The sequence below is a fragment of the Coregonus lavaretus genome (genome assembly GCF_964263955.1).
Source record: "Coregonus lavaretus genome assembly, contig: HAP1_SCAFFOLD_1897, whole genome shotgun sequence".
NCBI lineage: Eukaryota > Metazoa > Chordata > Actinopteri > Salmoniformes > Salmonidae > Coregonus > Coregonus lavaretus.
Window position 1 is genome coordinate 40283 of NW_028165896.1, and position 23880 is coordinate 64162.

At 46.8% G+C, this 23880-nt stretch overlaps 1 protein-coding gene across 3 annotated transcripts; it reads right to left on the minus strand.

Moving 5' to 3' along the window:
* Positions 1-1463: 1463 nt before the first annotated feature.
* Positions 1464-23220, minus strand: LOC311115326 (mRNA-decapping enzyme 1B-like). 3 transcript variants are annotated; one of them, XM_084190519.1, is made up of 9 exons: positions 22834-23220; positions 19484-19524; positions 18540-18667; positions 11097-11160; positions 9706-9868; positions 9193-9324; positions 7916-8971; positions 7565-7792; positions 1464-2696 (listed from the first exon to the last, which is right to left on the minus strand). In XM_084190519.1, the coding sequence occupies exons 1-9, from the start codon at positions 22990-22992 to the stop codon at positions 2616-2618; spliced, it is 2052 nt and encodes a 683-aa protein (XP_084046645.1). In that variant the 5' UTR covers positions 22993-23220; the 3' UTR covers positions 1464-2615. The 3 variants fall into 3 exon arrangements, with proteins under 3 accessions (XP_084046645.1, XP_084046644.1, XP_084046646.1); XM_084190518.1 differs by having other exon boundaries at positions 11097-11163; XM_084190520.1 differs by lacking the exon at positions 22834-23220 and adding an exon at positions 21872-22130 and having other exon boundaries at positions 11097-11163.
* Positions 23221-23880: the final 660 nt, after the last annotated feature.

Sequence of the window (23880 nt, forward strand, 5' to 3'; positions counted from 1 at the left end):
TGTGGTCAGATGAGACCAAAATCGAGCTCTTTGGCATCAACTCAACTCACCGTGTTTGGAGGAGGAGGAATGCTGCCTATGACCCCAAGAACACCATCCCCACCGTCAAACATGGAGGTGGAAACATTATGCTTTGGGGGTGTTTTTCTGCTAAGGGGACAAGACAACTTCACCGCATTAAAGGGACGATGCACGGGGCCATGTACTGTCAAATCTTGGGTGAGAACCTCCTTCCCTCAGCCAGGGCATTGAAAATGGGTCGTGGATGGGTATTCCATTATGACAATGACCCAAAACACACGGCCAAGGCAACAAAGGAGTGGCTCAAGAAGAAGCACATTAAGGTCCTGGAGTGGCCTAGCCAGTCTCCAGACCTTAATCCCATAGAAAATCTGTGGAGGGAGCTGAAGGTTCGGGTTGCCAAACGTCAGCCTTGAAACCTTAATGACTTGGAGAAGATCTGCAAAGAGAAGTGGAACAAAATCCCTGCTGAGATGTGTGCAAACCTGGTGGCCAACTACAAGAAACGTCTGACCTCTGTGATTGCCAACAAGGGTTTTGCCACAAAGTACTAAATCATGTTTTGCAGAGGGGTCAAATACTTATTTCCCTAATTAAAATGCAAATGAATTCATAACATTTTTGACATACGTTTTTCTGGATTTTGTTGTTGTTATTCTGTCTCTCACTGTTCAAATAAACCTACCATTAAAATTATAGACTGATCATGTCTTTGTCAGTGGGCAAATGTACAAAATCAGCAGGGGATCAAATACTTTTTTCCCCTCACTGTACATATATATTTTTTAATCTGCATGATCTCACTTAGAATGGAATGCACTTGAGAAGTGGATGCCTTCCACAGACCTCTCACAGGTAATGACAGTCTGGAATACCCATTTCCACATTCCTAAGTTCCTAAGTTCCTCTTTCCACATCCCAAGGACATACTGACTTGGTAGAAGTTAAAATTCCGAAATAAAGGATCGAGTCCCAAATGGCACCCTATTCAGTGCAGTAGGGCTCTGGTCAAAAGTAGTGCACTATATAGGGAATAGGGTGAATTTTGGGAGGCATCCCTTTTCCTCTTAAAATAGTGAAAAGAAGAGACGCTGGCAAATACAGACGTGGGTTATTCCTGCCACATCTGGAGTAGAGTGAAGCTGCCCGTAGACAGTGATCCTGGGTCAGTTTAGCATTTACCCCACTAATGGTTAAGGTTCATATGGGTCAGTTTAGCATTTACCCCACTAATGGTTAAGGTTCATATGGGTCAGTTTAGCATTTACCCCACTAATGGTTAAGGTTCATATGGGTCAGTTTAGCATTTACCCCACTAATGGTTAAGGTTCATATGGGTCAGTTTAGCATTTACCCCACTAATGGTTAAGGTTAATATTGGGAAACTGATCCTAGATATGTACCTTGGGGAAACTTCACCCCGGAGCCACATGTTTGAAGAGTTTGAAGAAGACATTCATTTATTTCCAATTCAGTTGTGGTTCAGAGACCGTTCAATCATTACACAAGAAACAAGTCATGTAGTGAGCTTTGCAGTCCCTCAGAATATTTGACTCGTTAAAAAAAAAAAAAAAAAAAAGGTTGGTTTTTCAAAAGCAAAACAACAAAATGATGAGACTCCAGATTCCACAGGTTTGAAAATAACTGATACATGCCAGATTGTGTGAATTAAAACTAATTCCTGTTTCAGTGGTACAGGTCATTGCAAAATGGTGTGTTTTTAAATGTAATATAACTGGGATGGTATGAGAACAGCATAGAAAAATAGAAATAAATATTCTATCATCTCTCTCTTGTAACATAAAATAGTGTCTTAAACCCTTTGCTTGATACATATAAACCGACTATCAAACTAGTCTAGCGTGTGTGAGCACAGAAGATTCTGGAAGAACCGTGTTGTTGTACATTTGCGTTTCAGACCTTTGGAAATAAAGCCAATCGCGTTATGAAAATAAATGGCAGGTGCTACAGTATGGTCTAATTCTTCCTTTGGGAAACTTTTACCCCAACAGTGATTGTGAGGTAACACAAGATTAAGATTTGCAATATTTTAAAACAGGACTTTCCACTTACTGAAGACAGTATACTGTACAAGCATTCAAATAAACTCATCCAACTTCTTCGAAAATCCGACTTCAAGTGAATTAAACATTGTCAAATGCCTGAAAAACATTTTTGGTTGAGAGGTATCTTTTAAAACAAGTGCAGTCATTCTAAAACATGTACAATTGTTTGATAGCTCCTACTACAATATCCCATTCAACCTTAAATTATTGTATTCTTATGATAAAAACATCTTAAAATGACAAAAATCGAATTTCCTTGTAATCTGAATCCACAGATTAAATCCACAGTGCTCACATTAGGAAGACTAATTTTGCTAGATCAGCAAATGGCTTAGATTATAAAATGATTGTGCCGGTTTGGGCATGACCCCAAGGACTTATTCATTAGGCACCGAACGGAAGAAAACAGACAAACAGGGAGAGGGGTTCCCTGGACTTGTCCCATAAGAAATGCTTATTATCACTTCCCGTTGCAAAGCGTTTTGAAACGTTTTCCATTGCGTGCCTCATTAAAACAGGGCCCTGGACTCAGAACTTGTTTGCGGTGGCTTCCGCGGAGAAGCGGTGGGCGTAGCACTCATAGATGGTATCCAGGAAGGAACTGTCGTTCTGAAAGAGAGAGAAGAGCGAGACAGAGTTAGAGAGAGGAGGAAAGAGAGAGCGTTAGAGAGAGGAGAGGAGAGAGAGAGATGGAGATAAGAGAGGGATAGAGTACTTTGATCAGGAGCGGGGAACAGAAACAACACATTAGCATTTGGACAGGTTGAGTGGGTCTGTCTGCACTCTGCGCTGGTCTGAAACAGCTCTCTTTAGCAGGACAGTGTCCTTTGGCAAGACTGTCTGACTGTACAAAGACTTCCAAACATAAACAGACTGACGGTGTACTGAGTAGAAAGACAGTTTATATAAACAAAGGCAGGAACCCAGGACAACCCATTTGGCTGTGTGAGACGAGCTGCTTCTTCAAGAGGGAAGAGTTTGACGCCTGCAGAATTGCTAGTATTATGTAAATACATTGAACAAAAATATAAAAAGCAACATGTTGGTCCCATGTTTCATGAGCTGAAATAAAAGATCCCAGAAATATTCCATACGTACAAGAAGCTAATTTCTCTCAAATTTTGTGCACAAATTTGTTTACATCCCTGTTAGTGAGCATTTCTCCTTTGCCAAGATAATCCATCCACCTGACAGGTATGGCATATCAGGAAGCTGATTAAACAGCATGATCATTACACAGGTGCACCTTGTGCTAGGGGCAATAAAAGGCCACTAAAATGTGCAGTTGTCACACAACACAATGCCACAGATGTCTCAAGTTGAGGGAGCGCGCAATTGGCATGCTGACTGCAGGATGTCCACCAGAGCTGGTGCCAGAGAACTGAATGTTCATTTCTCTACCATAAGCCGCCTCCAAAGTCGTTTTAGAGAATTTGGCAGTACGTCCAACCGGCCTCACAACCGCAGACCATGTGTAACCATGCCAGTCCAGGATCTCCACATCCGGCTTCTTCACCTGCAGGATCGTCTGAGACCAGCCACCCGGACAGCTGATGAAACTGTAGGTTTACACAACCGAACTGTCAGTGAAGCTCATCTGCATGCTCGTCGTCCTCATCAGGGTCTTGACCTGACTGCAGTCATGTGAGCGAGCGGTTTGCTGATGTCAACGTTGTGAACAGAGTGCCCCATGGTGGCGGTGGGGTTATGGTATGGGCAGGCATAAGCTACAGACAACGAACACAATTGCATTTTATCGATGGCAATTGAATGCACAGAGATACCGTGACGAGATCCTGAGGCCCATTGTCGTGCCATTCATCTGCCACCATCACCTCATGTTTCAGCATGATAATGCACAGCCCCATGTAGCAAAGAACTGTACACAACTCCTGGAATCTGACAATGTCCCAGTTGTTTCATGGCCTGCATACTCACCAGACATATCACTCATTGAGCGTGTTTGGGATGCTCTGGATCGACAGGGTGTTGGCAGTTCCCTCCAATATCCAGCAACTTCATACAGCCATTGAAGAGTGGGACAACATTCCACAGGCCGCAATCAACAGCCTGATCAACTCTACGCGAAGGAAATGTATCGCGCTGCATGAGGCAAATGGTGGTCACACCAGATACTGACTGGTTTTCTGATCCATGCCCCTACCTTTTTTTTTTTAAGGTATCTGTGACCAACAGATGCATATCTGTATTCCCAGTCATGTGAAATCCATAGATTAGGGCCCAATTAATTAATTTAAAATTGACTGATTTCCTTATATCAGTGGTCACCAACCTTTCGCAGTCAGAAAGCAAGCCAGAGATCTACTGCTAAGAATACTTTAAAAACATGACTTCATTTTTAAAACATTAACCTCATAAAAACCGTTCTGTAGGAATGAGGTTTGTGTAGTAATACATTATCACAGCATGTTGGTTATATGTCTGGCCTAACAATAGTGTATTATATTTCAAAACTCCAGCTTTGATAACTAAATAGATCAGTTGGTGTAGTACTTGCGAGGCACAGCTGAGCATAAATCGAAATAATTTCATTTTTTTATTTTACTGACTGATGGTACCTGCATCTGATGGTCATGGTGCTTTCAAGGAAACTGGGAACTCTGGAGAAATCGTGACGTCATGATGTCAGTGATCTTCAGGTCAGAAAGTCGGAGCTCTAGAAAGATGCCAGAGTTTCCGACTTGGATGACCGTTCCAAAATAAAATCCAAGTCGGATCTAGCTTTTTTCCGAGATCCTAATTGTCTTGAACGCACTGAAGTCGGAGATTTCAGAGTTCCCAGTAGTGTTGAACATGGCATTAGTCTCAGCGGCGTGAGCAACTCGAGTCGCACCGCGTCTGCCTCATGCACAAATTCATATTGTTCCTACGACCAGAGAAATATCCTCGATATTAAAATAGACAAGATGAGCTGCTAATAATAATAATAAAAATGCAGGGCTGTCGATACACATGGCTACTCATTCATTGCAGCTGCAGGGCGAGTGGAAGTAGGGAGAAGTGCATTTATGTTTGGAATAGTGTTGAACAAAAACAAATGTTGACAGTGCTGAATAAACGTGGACATGAACTCACTCGTATAAAACAGCAGCTCTTTGCAAGTCTCTCTCTGAAGATTGGTTTTTTAAATTATGAAATCTCATGTAGGCTAGTATGAAACGTTGCTGTGGCTGGGGTCGTGGAAGCTGTAGGAACGGCGATTTGAGATATCAGATTGGCCAGCGCAGCAGGCAAACTTTATTTAGCCACAGACCTCCCAGTCCGCTGGGCAGGGGGAGTTTGTCTTTTCAGACAAATGAAATGGTTCAAAATGGGAACACTTTGCCTACCTGGTGCACAAGTCTTCTGAACCAAGTGCACCTACCGCCAACAGGGCTTCTGAATCAAGTGCACCTACCACCAACAGGGCTTCTGAATCAAGTGCACCTACCACCAACAGGGCTTCTGAATCAAGTGCACCTACCACCAACAGGGCTTCTGAATCAAGTGCACCTACCGCCAACAGGGCTTCTGAATCAAGTGCACCTACCACCAACAGGGCTTCTGAATCAAGTGCACCTACCACCAACAGGGCTTCTGAATCAAGTGCACCACCACCAACAGCGCTTCTGAATCAAGTGCACCTACCACCAACAGGGCTTCTGAATCAAGTGCACCTACCACCAACAGGGCTTCTGAACCAAGTGCACCTACCGCCAACAGGGCTTCTGAATCAAGTGCACCTACCACCAACAGGGCTTCTGAATCAAGTGCACCTACCACCAACAGGGCTTCTGAATCAAGTGCACCACCACCAACAGGGCTTCTGAATCAAGTGCACCTACCACCAACAGGGCTTCTGAATCAAGTGCACCTACCACCAACAGGGCTTCTGAATCAAGTGCACCTACCACCAACAGGGCTTCTGAATCAAGTGCACCTACCGCCAACAGGGCTTCTGAATCAAGTGCACCTACCACCAACAGGGCTTCTGAATCAAGTGCACCTACCACCAACAGGGCTTCTGAATCAAGTGCACCACCACCAACAGCGCTTCTGAATCAAGTGCACCTACCACCAACAGGGCTTCTGAATCAAGTGCACCTACCACCAACAGGGCTTCTGAAACCAAGTGCACCTACCGCCAACAGGGCTTCTGAATCAAGTGCACCTACCACCAACAGGGCTTCTGAATCAAGTGCACCTACCACCAACAGGGCTTCTGAATCAAGTGCACCACCACCAACAGGGCTTCTGAATCAAGTGCACCTACCACCAACAGGGCTTCTGAATCAAGTGCACCTACCACCAACAGGGCTTCCTGAATCAAGTGTACCTACCACCAACAGGGCTTCTGAATCAAGTGCACCTACCACCAACAGGGCTTCCTGAATCAAGTGCACCTACCACCAACAGGGCTTCTGAATCAAGTGCACCTACCACCAACAGGGCTTCTGAATCAAGTGCACCTACCACCAACAGGGCTTCCTGAATCAAGTGTACCTACCACCAACAGGGCTTCTGAATCAAGTGCACCTACCACCAACAGGGCTTCCTGAATCAAGTGCACCTACCACCAACAGGGCTTCCTGAATCAAGTGCACCTACCACCAACAGGGCTTCCTGAATCAAGTGCACCTACCACCAACAGGGCTTCTGAATCAAGTGCACCTACCACCAACAGGGCTTCTGAATCAAGTGCACCTACCACCAACAGGGCTTCTGAATCAAGTGCACCTACCACCAACAGGGCTTCCTGAATCAAGTGTACCTACCACCAACAGGGCTTCTGAATCAAGTGCACCTACCACCAACAGGGCTTCCTGAATCAAGTGCACCTACCACCAACAGGGCTTCTGAATCAAGTGCACCTACCACCAACAGGGCTTCTGAATCAAGTGCACCTACCACCAACAGGGCTTCCTGAATCAAGTGTACCTACCACCAACAGGGCTTCTGAATCAAGTGCACCTACCACCAACAGGGCTTCCTGAATCAAGTGCACCTACCACCAACAGGGCTTCCTGAATCAAGTGCACCTACCACCAAAAGGGCTTCCTGAATCAAGTGCACCTACCACCAACAGGGCTTCTGAATCAAGTGCACCTACCACCAACAGGGCTTCCTGAATCAAGTGCACCTACCACCAACAGGGCTTCCTGAATCAAGTGCACCTACCACCAACAGGGCTTCCTGAATCAAGTGCACCTACCACCAACAGGGCTTCTGAACCAAGTCCACCTACCACCAACAGCAACACAAATAATAATAAAAGGAGCACAAGCCTTTATCATTGGCTTTCCTCCAGGAATGTTTGGTGATCGACTAGGAATGCCTTGAAGATCGACCGGTTGGTGACCACTGGAACTCCATCAAATCTTTGAAATTGTTGCATGTTGCGTTTATATTTTTGTTCAGTGTACATAACTTTGTTTCTGTAAAAACAGCCTGAGTATGTCTCATCCTCTCTCTCCTACCTGTATGAGGTGCAGCAGGGTGGCCTGGAGCTGGTTCTTAGAGAGGCCCCTGGGGTGGGGGTCCTCAGGGGCCTGTGGGGCCAGAAGGGCTGAGGGAGGATGAGGGCCAGGTGAGCAGTGGGGGTCCCCAGGGGCTTTGGGCTGGGGGCGCTTGGCCTGGGAGAAGACACTGGGGGACAGGAGGAGGGTAGGAGCCACCGTGGCTGGGATACGCTTGGGGGAGATCACCTGGAGATGGAGAGGGGATGGTTAGAGACCTTACTTCTACGAACCCAGATCCCTCCCTGTACAAAACCACTCCAGCACTTTATATGGTCCTTTGAGTCAGATAGGATATGTTTGTTTTTTTACCTGGAACTTCTGAGCAGCGGTGCCTGCAGAGTTCATGTCAGCCCAACTGTCCAGAGACCTGGCTGTAGAATGAGCTGACTGCTGGCCGTGCTGCCCCATGGCTGGGGGGGCTGGCTCGTGGAAGCGGGGGGCCAGGTTGGAGGAAGGCCTAGTGGGCTCCGGGACCAGACTCTGCTCCTGTTGAACCAGCTGCAGCCTCTGGAGCAGCTCATGGGGGGAGACGACACCAGTTAGCTGCACCGGCTGGGGGTGACCTGGCTGGGGTTGGAGGTGAAAGGGCTGGGGGTGGGACTGGGGTTGCTGGAAGGAGGGGAAAGGGTGAGAGGGCTGTGATTGAGGTTGAGGATGGCCAGGCTGGGTTTGGTGGAGAGGTTGAGACTGGGAGGGGTGTGAGGGCTGCAAGGGCACCAGCATCTGGGGGGGCTTGGTGGGTCTGAAGTACAGCGGCTGGGCCTGGTGAGGGTGGTGGTGATGGTGTTGAGAACCAGGGAAGCCCAAAGCATCCACCAGGAGAGGCTGAGGACGGGCAGACTGGAGTCCAGGGATGAGAGGAGGAGGGGGGTGGGAACAACAGGGAGTGGAGGAGGCCATCGAAGGGGTGGTGGAAGTGGGATGGTTCTGGAACAGTCTCTGGATGGGGTCTTGTCTGGCCTGGATCTGCTGGTGGTGTTGGAGGGCAGAGGGGGCTCCGTTCTCATGCAGCCTGTTCTCGGGTGACTCGGAGACGGGTTGGAGCAGCTCCATGGGACCCCCTCTCTGGAGCTGGTTCTGAGGCTGGGAGGAGAAGGAGGAAGCATCCCTCATGAGCTTCTGGAAGGCAGGGCAGTGCTGTGGGGGGCTGCTACCTGAGATCAGAACCCCTTCCTGGGCCTGGACTGGGTCCTCGTAGGACAGGGAGCGGGCCACCGCCGGGCGGACACCTCCAGGCTTACCCTGGGGCTGGGACCCTGGACCTCCTGACCCTGACCCAGCCATGGGAGAGACCAGCTCTGGTCTGGGCTGCTGGACACCAAACAGAGTGGCCAGAGAGAGAGGCCTGGGCTCTCCTTGACTATCCTAAGAGAGGGAAAGAGGATGGAGAGAGAGGGTGAGAGATAGGTGGTGTGAAACAGACAGGAGAGAACATAAGGTAACCAAACAGCAGAGAATACCTGTGATACCAGGTCAACACTGTGTTAGAAATCATTCATTTGACCATTTAAAAAACACTAATTCTAGCCACACAGGTGGAACACCTTATTTCCATTGTGTTCAATAAGGTGAAAGGCTGCGTGTACCTGAACAGGCCTCTCCTGTAGCACAGCCTGGGGATATCTCTCCATAGGTTTGACAGGGATAGGTTTGATCAGGTTGGGGTTGTCATCAAGGACATTACATCCTCCTATCTCCTTAGGCTCTGGATTACCACCCTGAGAGGAGAGGGGGAGAGAGGGAGACAGGGGGAGAGACAGAGGGAGAGAGAGAGAAAGAAAGAGAGAGAGAGAGAGAGAGAGAGATAAAGAAAGAGATAAAGAGAGAGAGAGAGAGAGAGAGAGAGAGAGAGAGACAGAGAGACAGAGAGACAGAGAGACAGACAGAGACAGAGACAGAGACAGAGTGAGAGAGACAGAGGTGCATTCAGGAATATATTAGCATGCACACATTATGCCACAGCAGCAAACATTTTATTTCCTCAGAAATACTTACAGAAATCACAGGCAGCAGCCTTGTTATATATGCCTTAGTGCCCCCTAGTGGTAGTGGTGGGTTAGTACCGTGTCATAGTGCTAGCACATACAGTAGGTACCTACCTTGTCATACTCATTGCGTGCTTTGGTCAGCATCTGCAGGATGTCCACTCCTTGTCCCTTCCCAGGGTCCCCTGCTGCCTCCAGGGCTCGAGGAGACACCAAGCCCCCCTGACCCTGTGCCTGTTGACCCAGCTGGGCTAGGGCCTGTTCCTGCTTCGTCAGACTGGAGAGAGAAGAGGTTAGAGTGTCTGTGTGAGTGAGTGAGTGAGTGAGTGAGTGAGTGTCTGTGTGAGGGAGTGAGTGAGTGAGTGAGAGAGCATGCAATAATTCGACTGCATTGACAGGAGATTGAGCAAACCTCGATTATGTGTTTACACGCACAGTCACATTTCATTTTTACACGGTCTCACACACAGTAACAGATGGTCATTCACTAGGGAGGCCACTACACAACAATCATTACATAAATCAACTGGAAACTGGTAGGGTTTAAATCACTGTGTGTGTGTATGTGTGTCTCTCTGTGAGTGTGTCTGTGCCTGTGCGTGTGTGTCTGTGCTGTTATGAATTGGCAATGGTCTGGCCCAATGCAGGCCCTGGTCCAAAGTAGTGCACTATATATGGAAAAGGGTACCATTTGAGACACAGCCCCTTAGTATTAATCTGACAGCTATTAGTTCACTAGGTGCCTTTGTATCCAGCAGGGGAATGCTGCCGCAGCGAATGCTTAATAAAACAATGTTTACATGATTTAACTATGATGGAGTGCTTTTAGTGGAGCAGTGTGGACAGACACAGCCACCAGTGTTTTAGTGGAGCAGTGTGGACAGACACAGACACCAGTGTTTTAGTGGAGCAGTGTGGACAGACACAGACACCAGTGTTTTAGTGCAGCAGTGTGGACAGACACAGACACCAGTGTTTTAGTGGAGCAGTGTGGACAGACACAGACACCAGTGTTTTAGTGCAGCAGTGTGGACAGACACAGCCACCAGTGTTTTAGTGCAGCAGTGTGGACAGACACAGACACCAGTGTTTTAGTGGAGCAGTGTGGACAGACACAGACACCAGTGTTTTAGTGCAGCAGTGTGGACAGACACAGACACCAGTGTTTTAGGGCAGCAGTGTGGACAGACACAGACACCAGTGTTTTTAGTGCAGCAGTGTGGACAGACACAGACACCAGTGTTTTAGTGCAGCAGTGTGGACAGACACACACCAGTGTTTTAGTGCAGCAGTGTGGACAGACACAGACACCAGTGTTTTAGTGGAGCAGTGTGGACAGACACACACCAGTGTTTTAGTGCAGCAGTGTGGACAGACACAGACACCAGTGTTTTAGTGCAGCAGTGTGGACACACACCAGTGGCTAGTAGCTGGTGGTAGATAGTGAGTGATGATAGCTTGCAGGGATAGCGTCATGGGGACAGAGAGGGAGAGGTGTTACTCACTTCTTCATAAGCTCTGCGATGCGCTGGCAGTCCGCCTTATCATAGAACCAGATGCCATAGATAGCTACTAGAGAAAGAGAGAGAGAGAGAGAGAGCAGCGCAGGGAGCGAGACAGGTCACAGGTAAGTCAATGGCCGCAATCGAGGCTCCAATCTAAATCCAGGCAAAACAGACTGCAGTGCAGCGTCAACATCAGTCCAACCCCCCTCAGACAGAGAGTCATCGCTAAATACACCAGCTAGCACCATGGGAGTCGTTTCATTTCCCAGCCATCACAAAACACTGGGAGAAAGTAACAAAATATAGAACGTGTGTGTGTGGGATCCTCTGTGTGTGTGTGTGTGTGATATGATCCTCTGGGTGTGTGTGTGTGATCCTCTGGGTGTGTGGGTGTGTGATCCTCTGGGTGTGTGTGTGATCCTCTGGGTGTGTGTGTGTGTGATCCTCTGTGTGTGTGTGTGTGTGTGGTGGGGCTATAAGACGTGGTCCCTGGGGACATAAACAGTGTATACAGTGGAGATAAATAAGTACCAATCTGGGAATAGGATCTAAAGTCTAAAATAACCTGAACGATGAATGTTGGTGACTGTTGAAATAGGTTCACTGCTGTGTGTGTGTGTGTGTGTGTGTGTGTGTGTTGGCAGGCTCCCTGATGTGTTCCTTCCTGGCAGGCAGTCTGAGAGGAGGAATCGGGGCTGTGTCCCAATTATCTCTCCTTCCTCCCGAAGTGTGCACTTGTTCACTCCCCTTCACTGGTTTGAAAATGAAACACGGTGTAAACTCCCCTTCTAGCCCATGCCTCCGCCAACACAATGCTTTTTAGATTAGTGGGAAGTAGTGAACACTTTAGGGGAAGTGAGATATTATTGGGACACACCCCGAGGGATTACAGTGGAGACGGTGCTTCACACAAACAATTCCTCCTACTGGGGCACTGTTCATCCAGGATGGTTCCGGACATTCCCGGAACGGAAGATATACCGATAGATTCCAGGAAGGGGAGACCGGGCTGTGTTCAGCAGAGGACAATATATTCCACCATTGAGACACCGTGGGATTACCTACTGTCATTATTAAAACGCAAGTCATGACTCACGCAAGACCACGTTAACTTCTTGGAAACTGTGACGACTTTCACCCGAGTGGACTATCATGGATTAAATAAAGATAAATACATAACAGTCCTGTGTTGATCTCGTCACCATCTTTAGTCATGATTCATGACATTGTTATGGATTAAGTGCAGGTTCTGGGTTCTGTCACCATGACCACATTGGCGTCTTAGTGTCATAATTACTCAGGGTAGCCTACATCAATGTTACAGACATATATGTGCTATGGGAAAGGACAAATGTCTCTGTGGCAGTTATCCAGGGTTAGGGCAGGCTGGGGCCGGATCATTGGGTGGTGGGGTAGGGACCATAGAGTGGGTAGAGGGTTAGAGGGGTTATTGAGGCTCTGGATCAGAGAGAGTTAGAAGCCAGGCCAGGCCACTACTCTACTCAGCGTGACTGAGACAGGAGACCTGTTGACAGGCAGACCAGGAACACTTCTCCTGTCACCTCCATCAGAGTAGAGCTCACGCAGCCTCAAATAGGCCAGGCAGGGAGATAACACCCCGGCACGCCGGTCGGCCCAAAAAAGAGAGGACAGGGGGAGAGATAAGAAAGGAGGAGAGAGAAAGGAGGGAAGAGTGAGGGAAGCAGGGTGGAGACTGAGGGAAGGACTGAACGCCAGCCAGTAGAATAGAGCATGCTGGCTCCTGACTGACAGAGAGAGAGACTACAGTGAGAGAGTAACTGAGTCAGTGAGGACAGCGGGTAAAGCACTGGGAGTTCTGAGTAGCTGGATCTGCTACGGTCTGTCTGCTGCCACCCTGTCTGCCCCCCTGAGCTGTGTACCCTGAGCTGCCCTGCCTGGGGCTGTGGAGAGCCAAAGGTCACCCCCTGGGAAAAGGACCAGACAGACGCTCCAAACCCTGGGAAAATAAAGAACCAGCGAGGGCAGCGAGGAGAGAGAGAGAGACCACTTAGCTTAGTAGCTACAGGGGACTACTCTGATTAGCCTCCTCTACTACTCTCTCTGAGGAGGACTGAGACATCACCAAGTCTCACACCAGGCAGTCTCTCTGAGAAGACTGTACTGTTAGAGGAGAGACGGGTACAGGAGGAGGAGAGACGGGTACAGGAGGAGGAGGAGACAGGTCCAGGAGGAGGAGGAGAGACGGGTACAGGAGGAGGAGAGACGGGTACAGGAGGAGGAGAGACGGGTACAGGAGGAGGAGAGACGGGTACAGGAGGAGGAGAGACGGGTACAGGAGGAGGAGAGACGGGTACAGGAGGAGGAGAGACGGGTACAGGAGGAGGAGAGACAGGTACAGGAGGAGGAGAGACAGGTACAGGAGCAGAATAGAGTGGTCAGGTACCTCAGTATTTTAAACCAGAGACTGAGGCAGAGAAAGGGTTCTATTGGTTCATTATTTCCTCATAGAACAAAAGGGGGGTGTTAAAGGAAGAGGACAGACAGACAGGAGACTAGTATCTCAGCAGTACCAGAGGACGGACAGACAGACAGACACAGACAGACAGACAGACAGACAGACAAGTATCTCAGCAGTACCAAGGACAGACAGACAGACAGACAGGAGACTAGTATCTCAGCAGTACCAGAGGACAGACAGACAGACAGGAGACTAGTATCTCAGCAGTACCAAGGACAGACAGACAGACAGACAGACAGGAGACTAGTATCTCAGCAGTACCAAGGACAGACAGACAGACAGACAGGAGACTAGTATCTCAGCAGTACCAGCGGACAGACAGACAGACAGGAGACTAGTATCTCAGCAGTACCAGAGGACAGACAGACAGGAGACTAGTATCTCAGCAGTACCAGAGTAAACGTTGTCTGAACGTTGGTTGTCACCTTGCAGCACTAAAGCAGAAGTCCTCCTTTGGAAAAGAGGCAAGGACCGAGACAAGGAGAATAGGAAGGTCTGTAAGAAGAAGAGGATAGACGGGTACCTCAGCAGTACCAGAGAAAACATTGTCTAAACGTTGTGTAAACGTTGTGACCTAGCAGCAGCTCCACAACACTACTACTACTACTACTAGACTATCGTCTTAGAGGGACTATGTTGGGGTGGTTGTTCCAGCGTAAACCCAAACATGAGCGTCTTCAAGAGGAGCCGGAGGTTCGGGCAGCCAAGGGGATGCTCATCTCAGAGACAGAGATGGGGTACACCTACGTACGGCCAGGAGGTAAGGAAAGCGTCAAAGTGTTGTCATATAGCAGTGTTCCAAATGGCACCCTATTCCTTCTGTAGTGGCCGTGTCCCAAATGGCACCCTATTCCTTCTGTAGTGGCCGTGTCCCAAATGGCACCCTATTCCTTCTGTAGTGGCCGTGTCCCAAATGGCACCCTATTCCTTCTGTAGTGGCCTGTCTCAGGTGTGTTTCTTAGCCTTTTTTGTCACCCTGTCAATCAGGTTTTCCGTTAGGTAAAATGTGTAGCTGACCGGCATGCATTTTAATTTACCGGACATTTGAGAAATTTACCGGACCCATATGCATTGGGTGCGTAACCTGATTAGGGCGTCCACCCTACGGTCCTCAGAATGACAGAAATCCCATTTAGATGATGGTCGTTCATATTAACAGAACACGCAAGTCGAGGATGCAACGATATGCGGGTCCTTCTTCCTGAATTCTAATGTGCACTTTGAAGATGTTAGAAATAACTTGTCCACATGTACTTTTCCTCAGCCAACAAGACGAGTAACCAACAGCAAAATCACTAGCCTATGTCAATCTACTATCACCCATAGTAGAAAAGTTAACCTATTCTATTGGTCAGCTTGTCGAGAAAACAATAGCCTGTTCCAAACTGACTCTGGGACAGTTGTGGGACGATGGATCCCAAATTCATCCAACCAGTAGACCTAGGCTACATAACAAACATTAAAAAGCAATGTCTGATGCGACAGATCAGAACGTTTAGCTTTAAAAATGTTGATAAAACTATTATTTCTGAACATTATCAGCGCATCAAAGCGCACAAGGCAGAAGGCTACGAGCGGCTGTTCGTTCCATAAAGCAACTGGTGGGGAAACAAGTTGTCAAAAGGACACTGCCCGATGCGAGCGGTTTCATGTGACAGAGATGAAAATATCCGTTAGAAATGTAGAAAGAGGGGAGATCTAAAGATGCAACAACTAGCATGGGTTGCTAATATGACTAGGATTGGGCCTTTGGCTACTGGACAATGAAAGAAAGTTTAAATACAATTATTTCCTCCACAGATCTTATTTTGGCTAGGCTACATTGAAGCAAGTTAAGATATACCTCATAATATGTATTCAAACATTAAGGTTTCAAACAGTTAAGTAAAATGTTTTCAAAATGCATACTGCCTCCAGCTCATTGCAAAGTGGTGTTACTCTCTGATGAAGCCTGCCTTCCGTTGCATTTGCTGTTTGAGATGCCGCAGCAGCTCTCTGTCTGACAGGTTTTCAGCTCTAAGGCTCTGCATCTGTACGGGGTGATAAATAAAGATGCATCATGAATACTGGACACACGCCCACATTTAATTCCACTAAATTATGCAAATTAACCTATAGACCGATGAGTATGACCAGTCAAATGTATTTCCATCGACTGGTATTTCCATCAATTGACTAAAAAGCATTATTTTTCAATGGGATTTTTTCCCTTCTTCTCCCGGACAATTGGCCGGCACCAATTGTATTTATCGGCTTTTCTATATAGATCTTTTTTTTTGTCCAAAAGCCAGCTATTACAGGCTATCAGAAACCCTGCTGTCAACGTCACATAATAATGATGTCACAGCAGAGACAACATTCTAATTGGCCTGGCTGGCACTTCCACCAGCTAATGACCCCATGCTGAAATATTTGTTTAGTGATAAGATTCCGTGACCACTCGTGAAAGGTCATTTTGAGGGACGTGTGGTGTTCTAAACATCCCATATAAATAACTCTGTTAGCTATATTTTTTCCCCTCAGGACAGTTCTGTTTGTGTGTAAATGTCTAATAATTAGAGGACTATAACCCAAACAGAACGAGGACTCCAGCAATATCTTAAACAAAGCATTCCACCGGTCTGTCACTGAGAATGATGTGTGCATCAGTGTGTGTGTGGTGTGTTTGACTTACAATGAAGGGTTGGTTTGTATCTAATGTAGGCTGGATCCCTGGTGTTGGCAGGACACTTGCGGTAGAAAACCGGCACAGAGGCACTCAAACCTGGGACTACTGCCACCAAAATACCTCTGGACCATATATGGACCTGTGGGGCCACAGCCACTAGACTAGAGACGGCTCCAGGCTCCTCTCCTCAGGGTGTGTGTGTGTGTGTGTGTCTGCAGCACTGAGTCTCTCAGTCTGCAACCGACCTGGGTTCAAATACTATTCGAAGTCATTTCAAACACTTTATTTGGGCTTGATTGAGCTTGTCTGGCTTAACGCACTAATAGAATAGTCCCCAAACTATAAATCCCACCCATCAGGCACCCCAGCCGGGCTAGGGGATACGCTCAAAGGTTTTTTAAAGATTTCAAAATAGTGTTTGAACCCAGGTCTGGTCTGCACTCCGCAAATAGTTCTCTCATTTAATGAAGTGTTCCATGATTGTCCAGGAATCCTGGCCTATGCCACTTGGAAGAAAGTTAGCTTCATCTTCAATCTGTTTAAACTATGCTGACCTCTCCAGTAGTATTGACCATGATTCACATTCAATCTCTTTCTAGAAATGTAAGATTTGTTCTAATCAAATGAAAATCTTCCGAGATGTGTAGCCTAGCAGGACTTAAATAAATATGACCTGGAATGCAAAGATCAACATCTACAGGCCTATACCTCTGACCCATAGTTCCTGTGGTGATATATACACACTGATGGACACATAGTTCCTGTGGTGATATCTACACACTGATGGACACATAGTTCCTGTGGTGATATATACACACTGATGGACACATAGTTCCTATGGTGATATATACACACTGATGGACACATAGTTCCTGTGGTGATATATACACACTGATGGACCCATAGTTCCTGTGGTGATATATACACACTGATGGACACATAGTTCCTGTGGTGATATATACACACTGATGGACACATAGTTCCTGTGGTGATATATACACACTGATGGACACATAGTTCCTATGGTGATATATACACACTGATGGACTAAGGTATTCAAATGCCCAGGTACTGAATAGGCAGGCTGAACAGCCCAGGTACTGAGTAGGTAGGCTGAACAGCCCAGGTACTGAATAGGTAGGCTGAACAGCCCAGGTACTGAATAGGTAGGCTGAACAGCCCAGGTACTGAATAGGTAGGCTGAACAGCCCAGGTACTGAGTAGGCAGGCTGAACAGCCCAGGTACTGAGTAGGCAGGCTGAACAGCCCAGGTACTGAATAGGTAGGCTGAACAGCCCAGGTACTGAATAGGTAGGCTGAACAGCCCAGGTACTGAGTAGGTAGGCTGAACAGCCCAGGTACTGAGTAGGTAGGCTGAACAGCCCAGGTACTGAATAGGTAGGCTGAACAGCCCAGGTACTGAGTAGGCAGGCTGAACAGCCCAGGTACTGAGTAGGTAGGCTGAACAGCCCAGGTACTGAGTAGGTAGGCTGAACAGCCCAGGTACTGAGTAGGCAGGCTGAACAGCCCAGGTACTGAGTAGGCAGGCTGAACAGCCCAGGTACTGAGTAGGTAGGCTGAACAGCCCAGGTACTGAGTAGGCAGGCTGAACAGCCCAGGTACTGAATAGGTAGGCTGAACAGCCCAGGTACTGAGTAGGCAGGCTGAACAGCCCAGGTACTGAATAGGTAGGCTGAACAGCCCAGGTACTGAATAGGTAGGCTGAACAGCCCAGGTACTGAGTGGGTAGGCTGAACAGCCCAGGTACTGAGTAGGCAGGCTGAACAGCCCAGGTACTGAATAGGTAGGCTGAACAGCCCAGGGGACTGAGTAGGCAGGCTGAACAGCCCAGGGGACTGAGTAGGCAGGCTGAACAGCCCAGGGGACTGAGTAGGCAGGCTGAACAGCCCAGGGGACTGAGTAGGCAGGCTGAACAGCCCAGGGGACTGAGTAGGCAGGCTGAACAGCCCAGGGGACTGAGTAGGCAGGCTGAACAGCCCAGGGGACTGAGTAGGCAGGCTGAACAGCCCAGGGGACTGAGTAGGCAGGCTGAACAGCCCAGGGGACTGAGTGGGTAGGCTGAACAGCCCAGGGACTGAGTGGGTAGGCTGAACAGCCCAGGGACTGAGTAGGCAGGCTGAACAGCCCAGGTACTGAGTAGGCAGGCTGAACAGCCCAGGTACTGAGTAGGCAGGCTGAACAGCCCAGGTACTGAGTAGGCAGGCTGAACAGCCCAGGGACTGAGTAGGCAGGCTGAACAACCCAGGGGACTTACAGCGAGCGTTCCTGTAGAGGAGGAAGGGGTCCTGCAGTTGGAAGTCCAGGTCTTTAGTGATGGGTTCAGTCAGGTTCTCCATGCTCAGCCTGTTCATTATGGTGAAGCCATGTCTGGGAGACGCCAGCCTGAGGACAAACAGGAGGACATGAATAGAAAGAGCTAAGGGACTTTACATTGCACAGGCCTTATACCAGAGTTAATAGCAAAGTACACAGGAGGGCATGAATAAAAACATTTAAATAAAAGCGGGAGGTACTTTACATTACATACAAGTTCAATAACCTGTGTAACACGCTAACAGCCTGGAAACTAACCAGTAAGTACATGCATGCATCGGAGTTTGAGAATTTTCTTAAGAGTACAAGAACTACAGTGGCAATGTATGTACAAGTAGGCCTACAAGGAAACGGAAAGGTGTTGCATGTTCAAGTAGGACAACAAGGAAACAGAAAGGTGCTGCATGTTCAAGTAGGCCTACAAGGAAACAGAAAGGTGTTACATGTTCAAGTAGGCCTATAAGGAAACAGAAAGGTATTACATGTTCAAGTAGGCCTATAAGGAAACAGAAAGGTATTACATGTTCAAGTAGGCCTATAAGGAAACAGAAAGGTATTACATGTTTATGACCCATTTCCTGGGTGGGATAGGGTGTGTGGGAGTAGTCATGGCTCTTCCAGGCTACAGGCCAGAATAGTCTACTGAGTGATAACCAATCTGTTCAGAGTGAGGCTGACGTAGCTAGCCCACTAAGCCCATTATGTTTAACCTGATGGAGGCAGGCTTCTCAGCTCACAGCTGAAGTATACACAGAGACTGGTCCCAAATGGCACCCTATTCCCTATATAGGGCAACATTTGGGACGGATCCAACCAAGTTTCAGCGCTCCCGGGGGAAGTACACAGAGAAAGTAATTAGCTAGCATCGTAAAAGACCCATTATACCTTGTGTACACAAACAGGGTCCCCTCCACGTCAGTCTTCTCCTGCAAAACAAACACAACATACAGTAACTGATTAGGGTTGAATGAATTAAGGACATTGATTTGCTTGAACAGAGTCTTGATTGATCTCTCCTTAACATTCATAGCAAAATGTTACGTAGGCTGTGGGATATGAAGAAAACGTCTACCGGTGCGATGATTGAGTCACCGATTATTTGGACCAATCATGATTTCGGGGGGGGGGGGGGGGGGGGGGGGCACCTACATCTGCATTTTTTTTATGTTTGAAAGGGGAGGGGTTCACCACCGTCACACCCACCTTCAGAACCAAGTGGGCAATTCCACGATAACAGAATGATTCTGAGACTCTGATTTTTCACTTTTAAAATGTATGCCAAACAAAAACCAATGATTGCAAAGTTAAACCACATAACTCTATGCACAAGGATGGAAAAACACATTTACTTGAAGAACAGTGCAGATGCAAAGTTTGGTAACAGAATGACGGCACAAATAGCACAAACCGTGATCCTGTTAATGTTACCAAACTTTGCACCCTGCATCAAGTAAATGTGTTTTTGTAAGATATTCTTAAAAGTCATCCTTGTGCATGGAGTTGTATGGTTTGTTTAACTTTGCAAATCTTTAGTTTTTGTTTGGCACATATTTCAAAATGATAAAATCTGTGTCTCAGCATTATTCTGTTCCCTTGGAATTGCCCAAATCCAGAGGCAAGCATTCACACAAGATTTGGTTCTGGGTGGCCCATATTCACTGACCTATCTACTACTATGTCAGTCTGAAAACTGTCAGCTGTTTACAAACTAGTAGCAATGTGATAAATACTTACTCTTGTCCACCACATCTCACTATAATAACTAGCTGGTGGGCAATAGGTACTATGTGCTCCAGTATCTGTGCGTTCGAGTTGTTGACGATGAGCGTGATGCGTCTCCTCTAACGCCCAGGGCCTGGTTTCCCAAAAGCATCTTAAGGCTAACGCCGCGTTCACGTTATAGTCGGAACTCTGACATTTCCGACTTCCTAACAGGTTGTAGTTATACGCGTGTCATGTTCAACCAGTTAGCAAGTCAGAAATATTTCACATTTCCTAGTGCCAACTAGCACGTGAACGTGGCATAAGTTCATAGAATCTTTGTAGGAGCATGGTTAAATCTCAGAGCTGTTTCCCAAAACCATCGTTATTAACGTTGCACTTGAAAAACGCTCGTAATCTAACGCCTGCCTCAGACCACTCGTAGAACAGTTAAATGTGTCGTTGGATGGTTCCCTGCCCTCCCACTTTATACACAGATCCACTAAACATAGAGAATCACAAGATGTATACGTCTCTCCGTGACCGCGATAACTTCAGAACAAAGTTGACTACAAATACAGAAGTTGCCAATGTCTTTGCAATTGATACAAGTCAAGCAACGTATAAAAAGAGGCTTCAAATGAAAACCAAGATGGCTGCATTAAAACAAACAGTAAGCTATAGGCCTATTTCAATCCGTTTTATTTTGCTACTTGTAGGCTACTGTCTAATGTGTCTCGACATATTTCATGATGTGTATCCTAAAAGGCGTGGCGCGGTGAATCCGACGTCTGCATTGGGCCATGCAGCGTTTACGGTGATATAACCTCCGCAGAAGTCAGGGCATTCATACTTCTTGCCCTTCCGCGGAGCAGCGCAGAGCTGTTGAGCCGAGCTGCTGTGAAAGAAATTGTCAAGGATGTGAATTTGTGTTTATAAAGGACCTACCGTCACCCAATCAATTCAATGCAGAGCTATTTGGGGCCCGCCGCATTGTTACAACATTTGGGAGGCGCACGGAGATGCGGTACGGAGCTCAATTTGGCCTCTGCGTGCCTCCGGAGGCTCTGCAATTGTGTCACACCCTCCATAGGGGCCTCTGACTACATTTCACATGCGCCTCTCAAAATGTTGTAACAATGTGAAGGACTACATACAGCTCCACATTGACATGATTGGTTGACGTGGGTGGGGGCGGGAGGTCCTGTATAAACACAAACTCACTTCCTTGACAACAGCTCTGCAAAGCACAAAAAGTATGTTTGCTCTGAGTTCTGCATAGGCCGCATAACAGTAAATGCTGTCTGGCCACTGCTGACGTCGGATTGACCATGCAGAGCCTTTTAGCAACCATTCTTATCTCTGCGTGGTGTTTTGGGAAACGCATGTTACATCTTCAGCTGTTGTAGGAAAGATGCATCTTGAAAACACTCTTAAGCCTAAATTCCATCTCTATCGGAAACCGGGGCCTTGAAGCTCCGATTTAAACTCATTTACATTTTTTACATTTAAACTCCCATTAGACAGCTCTGCAAGCGTTAGCTATAATGTCAAAATGCGTTCGTTACTCACCAAATATGGAGTCTTGCTGAGCAACTATCTTAATTTACTCCCGTTACAGCCGGTACGTACTTCCAACAAAGGTCTAAATAAAAGGTAAACGAAAATATGCTCTAATGCTATTGAGCTGTTGTAGACTTCCGACCTGTGCGTGGAATTAATGTGTAATTTACAATGGAGGTTTCAAATAGGCTATTTTTCGGTTGCTTGTCAAATAAATAAATACACATACACATTAAGATAGTTGCTCTGCGAAACTCCATATTTTGTGAGTAACAAACGTATTTTGACAAAACGCTTGCTGAGCTGTGTAATGGGAGTTTGAATCTGAGCTTCTTGGGCGATATGCCGCCTTCAAAACAGCTGGGAACTCGTAAATCTCCGACTTCCGAGCGTTCAAACATCTGGGACCTTGGAATAAAACTATCTCGGACTGTGAAAAATCGATTTGAACGGTCATCCACCTCGGGAACTCGGGCCTCTTTGTAGAACTCCGACCTGAAGATCACTGACCTCATGATTTGACCTCGTATTTTTCAGAGTTCCCAGTTGTTTAGAACGCCGCGTCATATTCATCGTCGACATCTCTAACGCACATAGTTGGCAGGCATTATTGCCACGTTAACGTGCTTAGTCGGAATTAGGAAACGTCCAACTTGCTAATATGTTAGCTATACACGTGCCGTGTCCAACCAGTTAACAAGTCGGACGTTTGAGTTTCCTAGTGCGGACTAGGACGTGAAAGCGGTATAGGGTGATGTTAGCTAGCTTTCTAGCTAGCTAGTTTATTGGAGAACTAGTTAATGCTAAATTGACAAGCCAAATCTTCCAAAACCACGTGAATTCAACCTGGTAAACTAGCTTATAATGTGGCATCCATATCTGTCCGCCACGATGTTAGTTAACGTTAGATAGCATGCAACTTTGTTGAAAAGAGAAGCGCGCGCGAACAGAGGTAACATCCCCTAACTCACCCACTCATTTGATCGGTTGTTGAAAGTATACAACGCCACTTGACTCGCCACATCTACAATGTTGTTGATGTAAGGATCTTGTCTTTGCAGGGCGGCGAGACTAATGTCCAAACCTTTAGCAGTGAGACAGGTGTTTCCACCCGATGAGCTTGCAGTCATTGTTCTCTGTGAGCTAGCTAGCTAGTTTAGGTCGCTACCAATGCTAACTGGCACGCTATCGCAGGTGAAGGAATTTGTGACGGTTCCAAAGTAAAAAAGCACACTATTGAAACTATCCTCGTCACATTACACTTATGAATTCAAATATTTAAAATAATTAAAGAGAACATAAAAGTGAAGTGTAACTGTTCGGTACACTATCAACAGCTCACTTGACAGCAGCCATGTTTCGTCGAACAGATTGTAAACAATTAGGCATGACGAGTTGAGCGTGGATGGATATAAGGAACGTTAATCAATCTCGAAAAATAGATTGACCGCTTCATCAGGCGGAAGCAGAAGTTGATGATGAAGGAAGAAGGATGTTTATTGGCTAGGCAGGTTGCACCAAAATAACTTTGGACTTTGTCAATGATATCTTGTTAGAATCCATCGTTGAATCCATTGAATTCCATTTTGTCCTGAAAAGTTTTGAAGGCTTACTTCAAAATCACTTTTATATCAGTCTGATCATTGAAATTCGTTAGTTTGTTAATTAATTAATTAATTAGTCGACTTAATACCTTGTTTAGCAGATACAATTTGCAGCATATCATAGGCCTGAAAATGTGTGCTGCCGAAGTTGATGGGGGAAAAAACGATGCAGTCTGCATTGGTGGCTCTAGAGGGCGCCACTTCCTTTGAAAAACGTCTATTTTTTAAAAATGGATTTACCTCAATGCTGCCTTTCGCTTGGGCATTGCGCTAGGCTATATTTAGTGTGTAATATCAATTCAACACGTAGCTCTACATGTTTCTATGGATAGATTGTGATTCTGGCAGTGGCAGGGTTATTGATAGCAGGTGAAACCTTTGGTCACTATAGGCTATAGGCGTGTACAATGAGCA

Bases quoted from the DNA above. Each gene is read 5' to 3' on its own strand.
- LOC311115326 (XM_084190518.1), bottom strand. From the start codon at position 22,992: ATGACTGCAAGCTCATCGGGTGGAAACACCTGTCTCACTGCTAAAGGT. The intron at 19,525-22,833 runs GTGAGTTAGGGG...TTTGTTTTGCAG, and splicing joins ACAACCGATCAAATGAGTGG to GAGAAGACTGACGTGGAGGG. The intron at 18,668-19,483 runs GTATAATGGGTC...GTTTGTCCTCAG, and splicing joins ACCCTGTTTGTGTACACAAG to GCTGGCGTCTCCCAGACATG.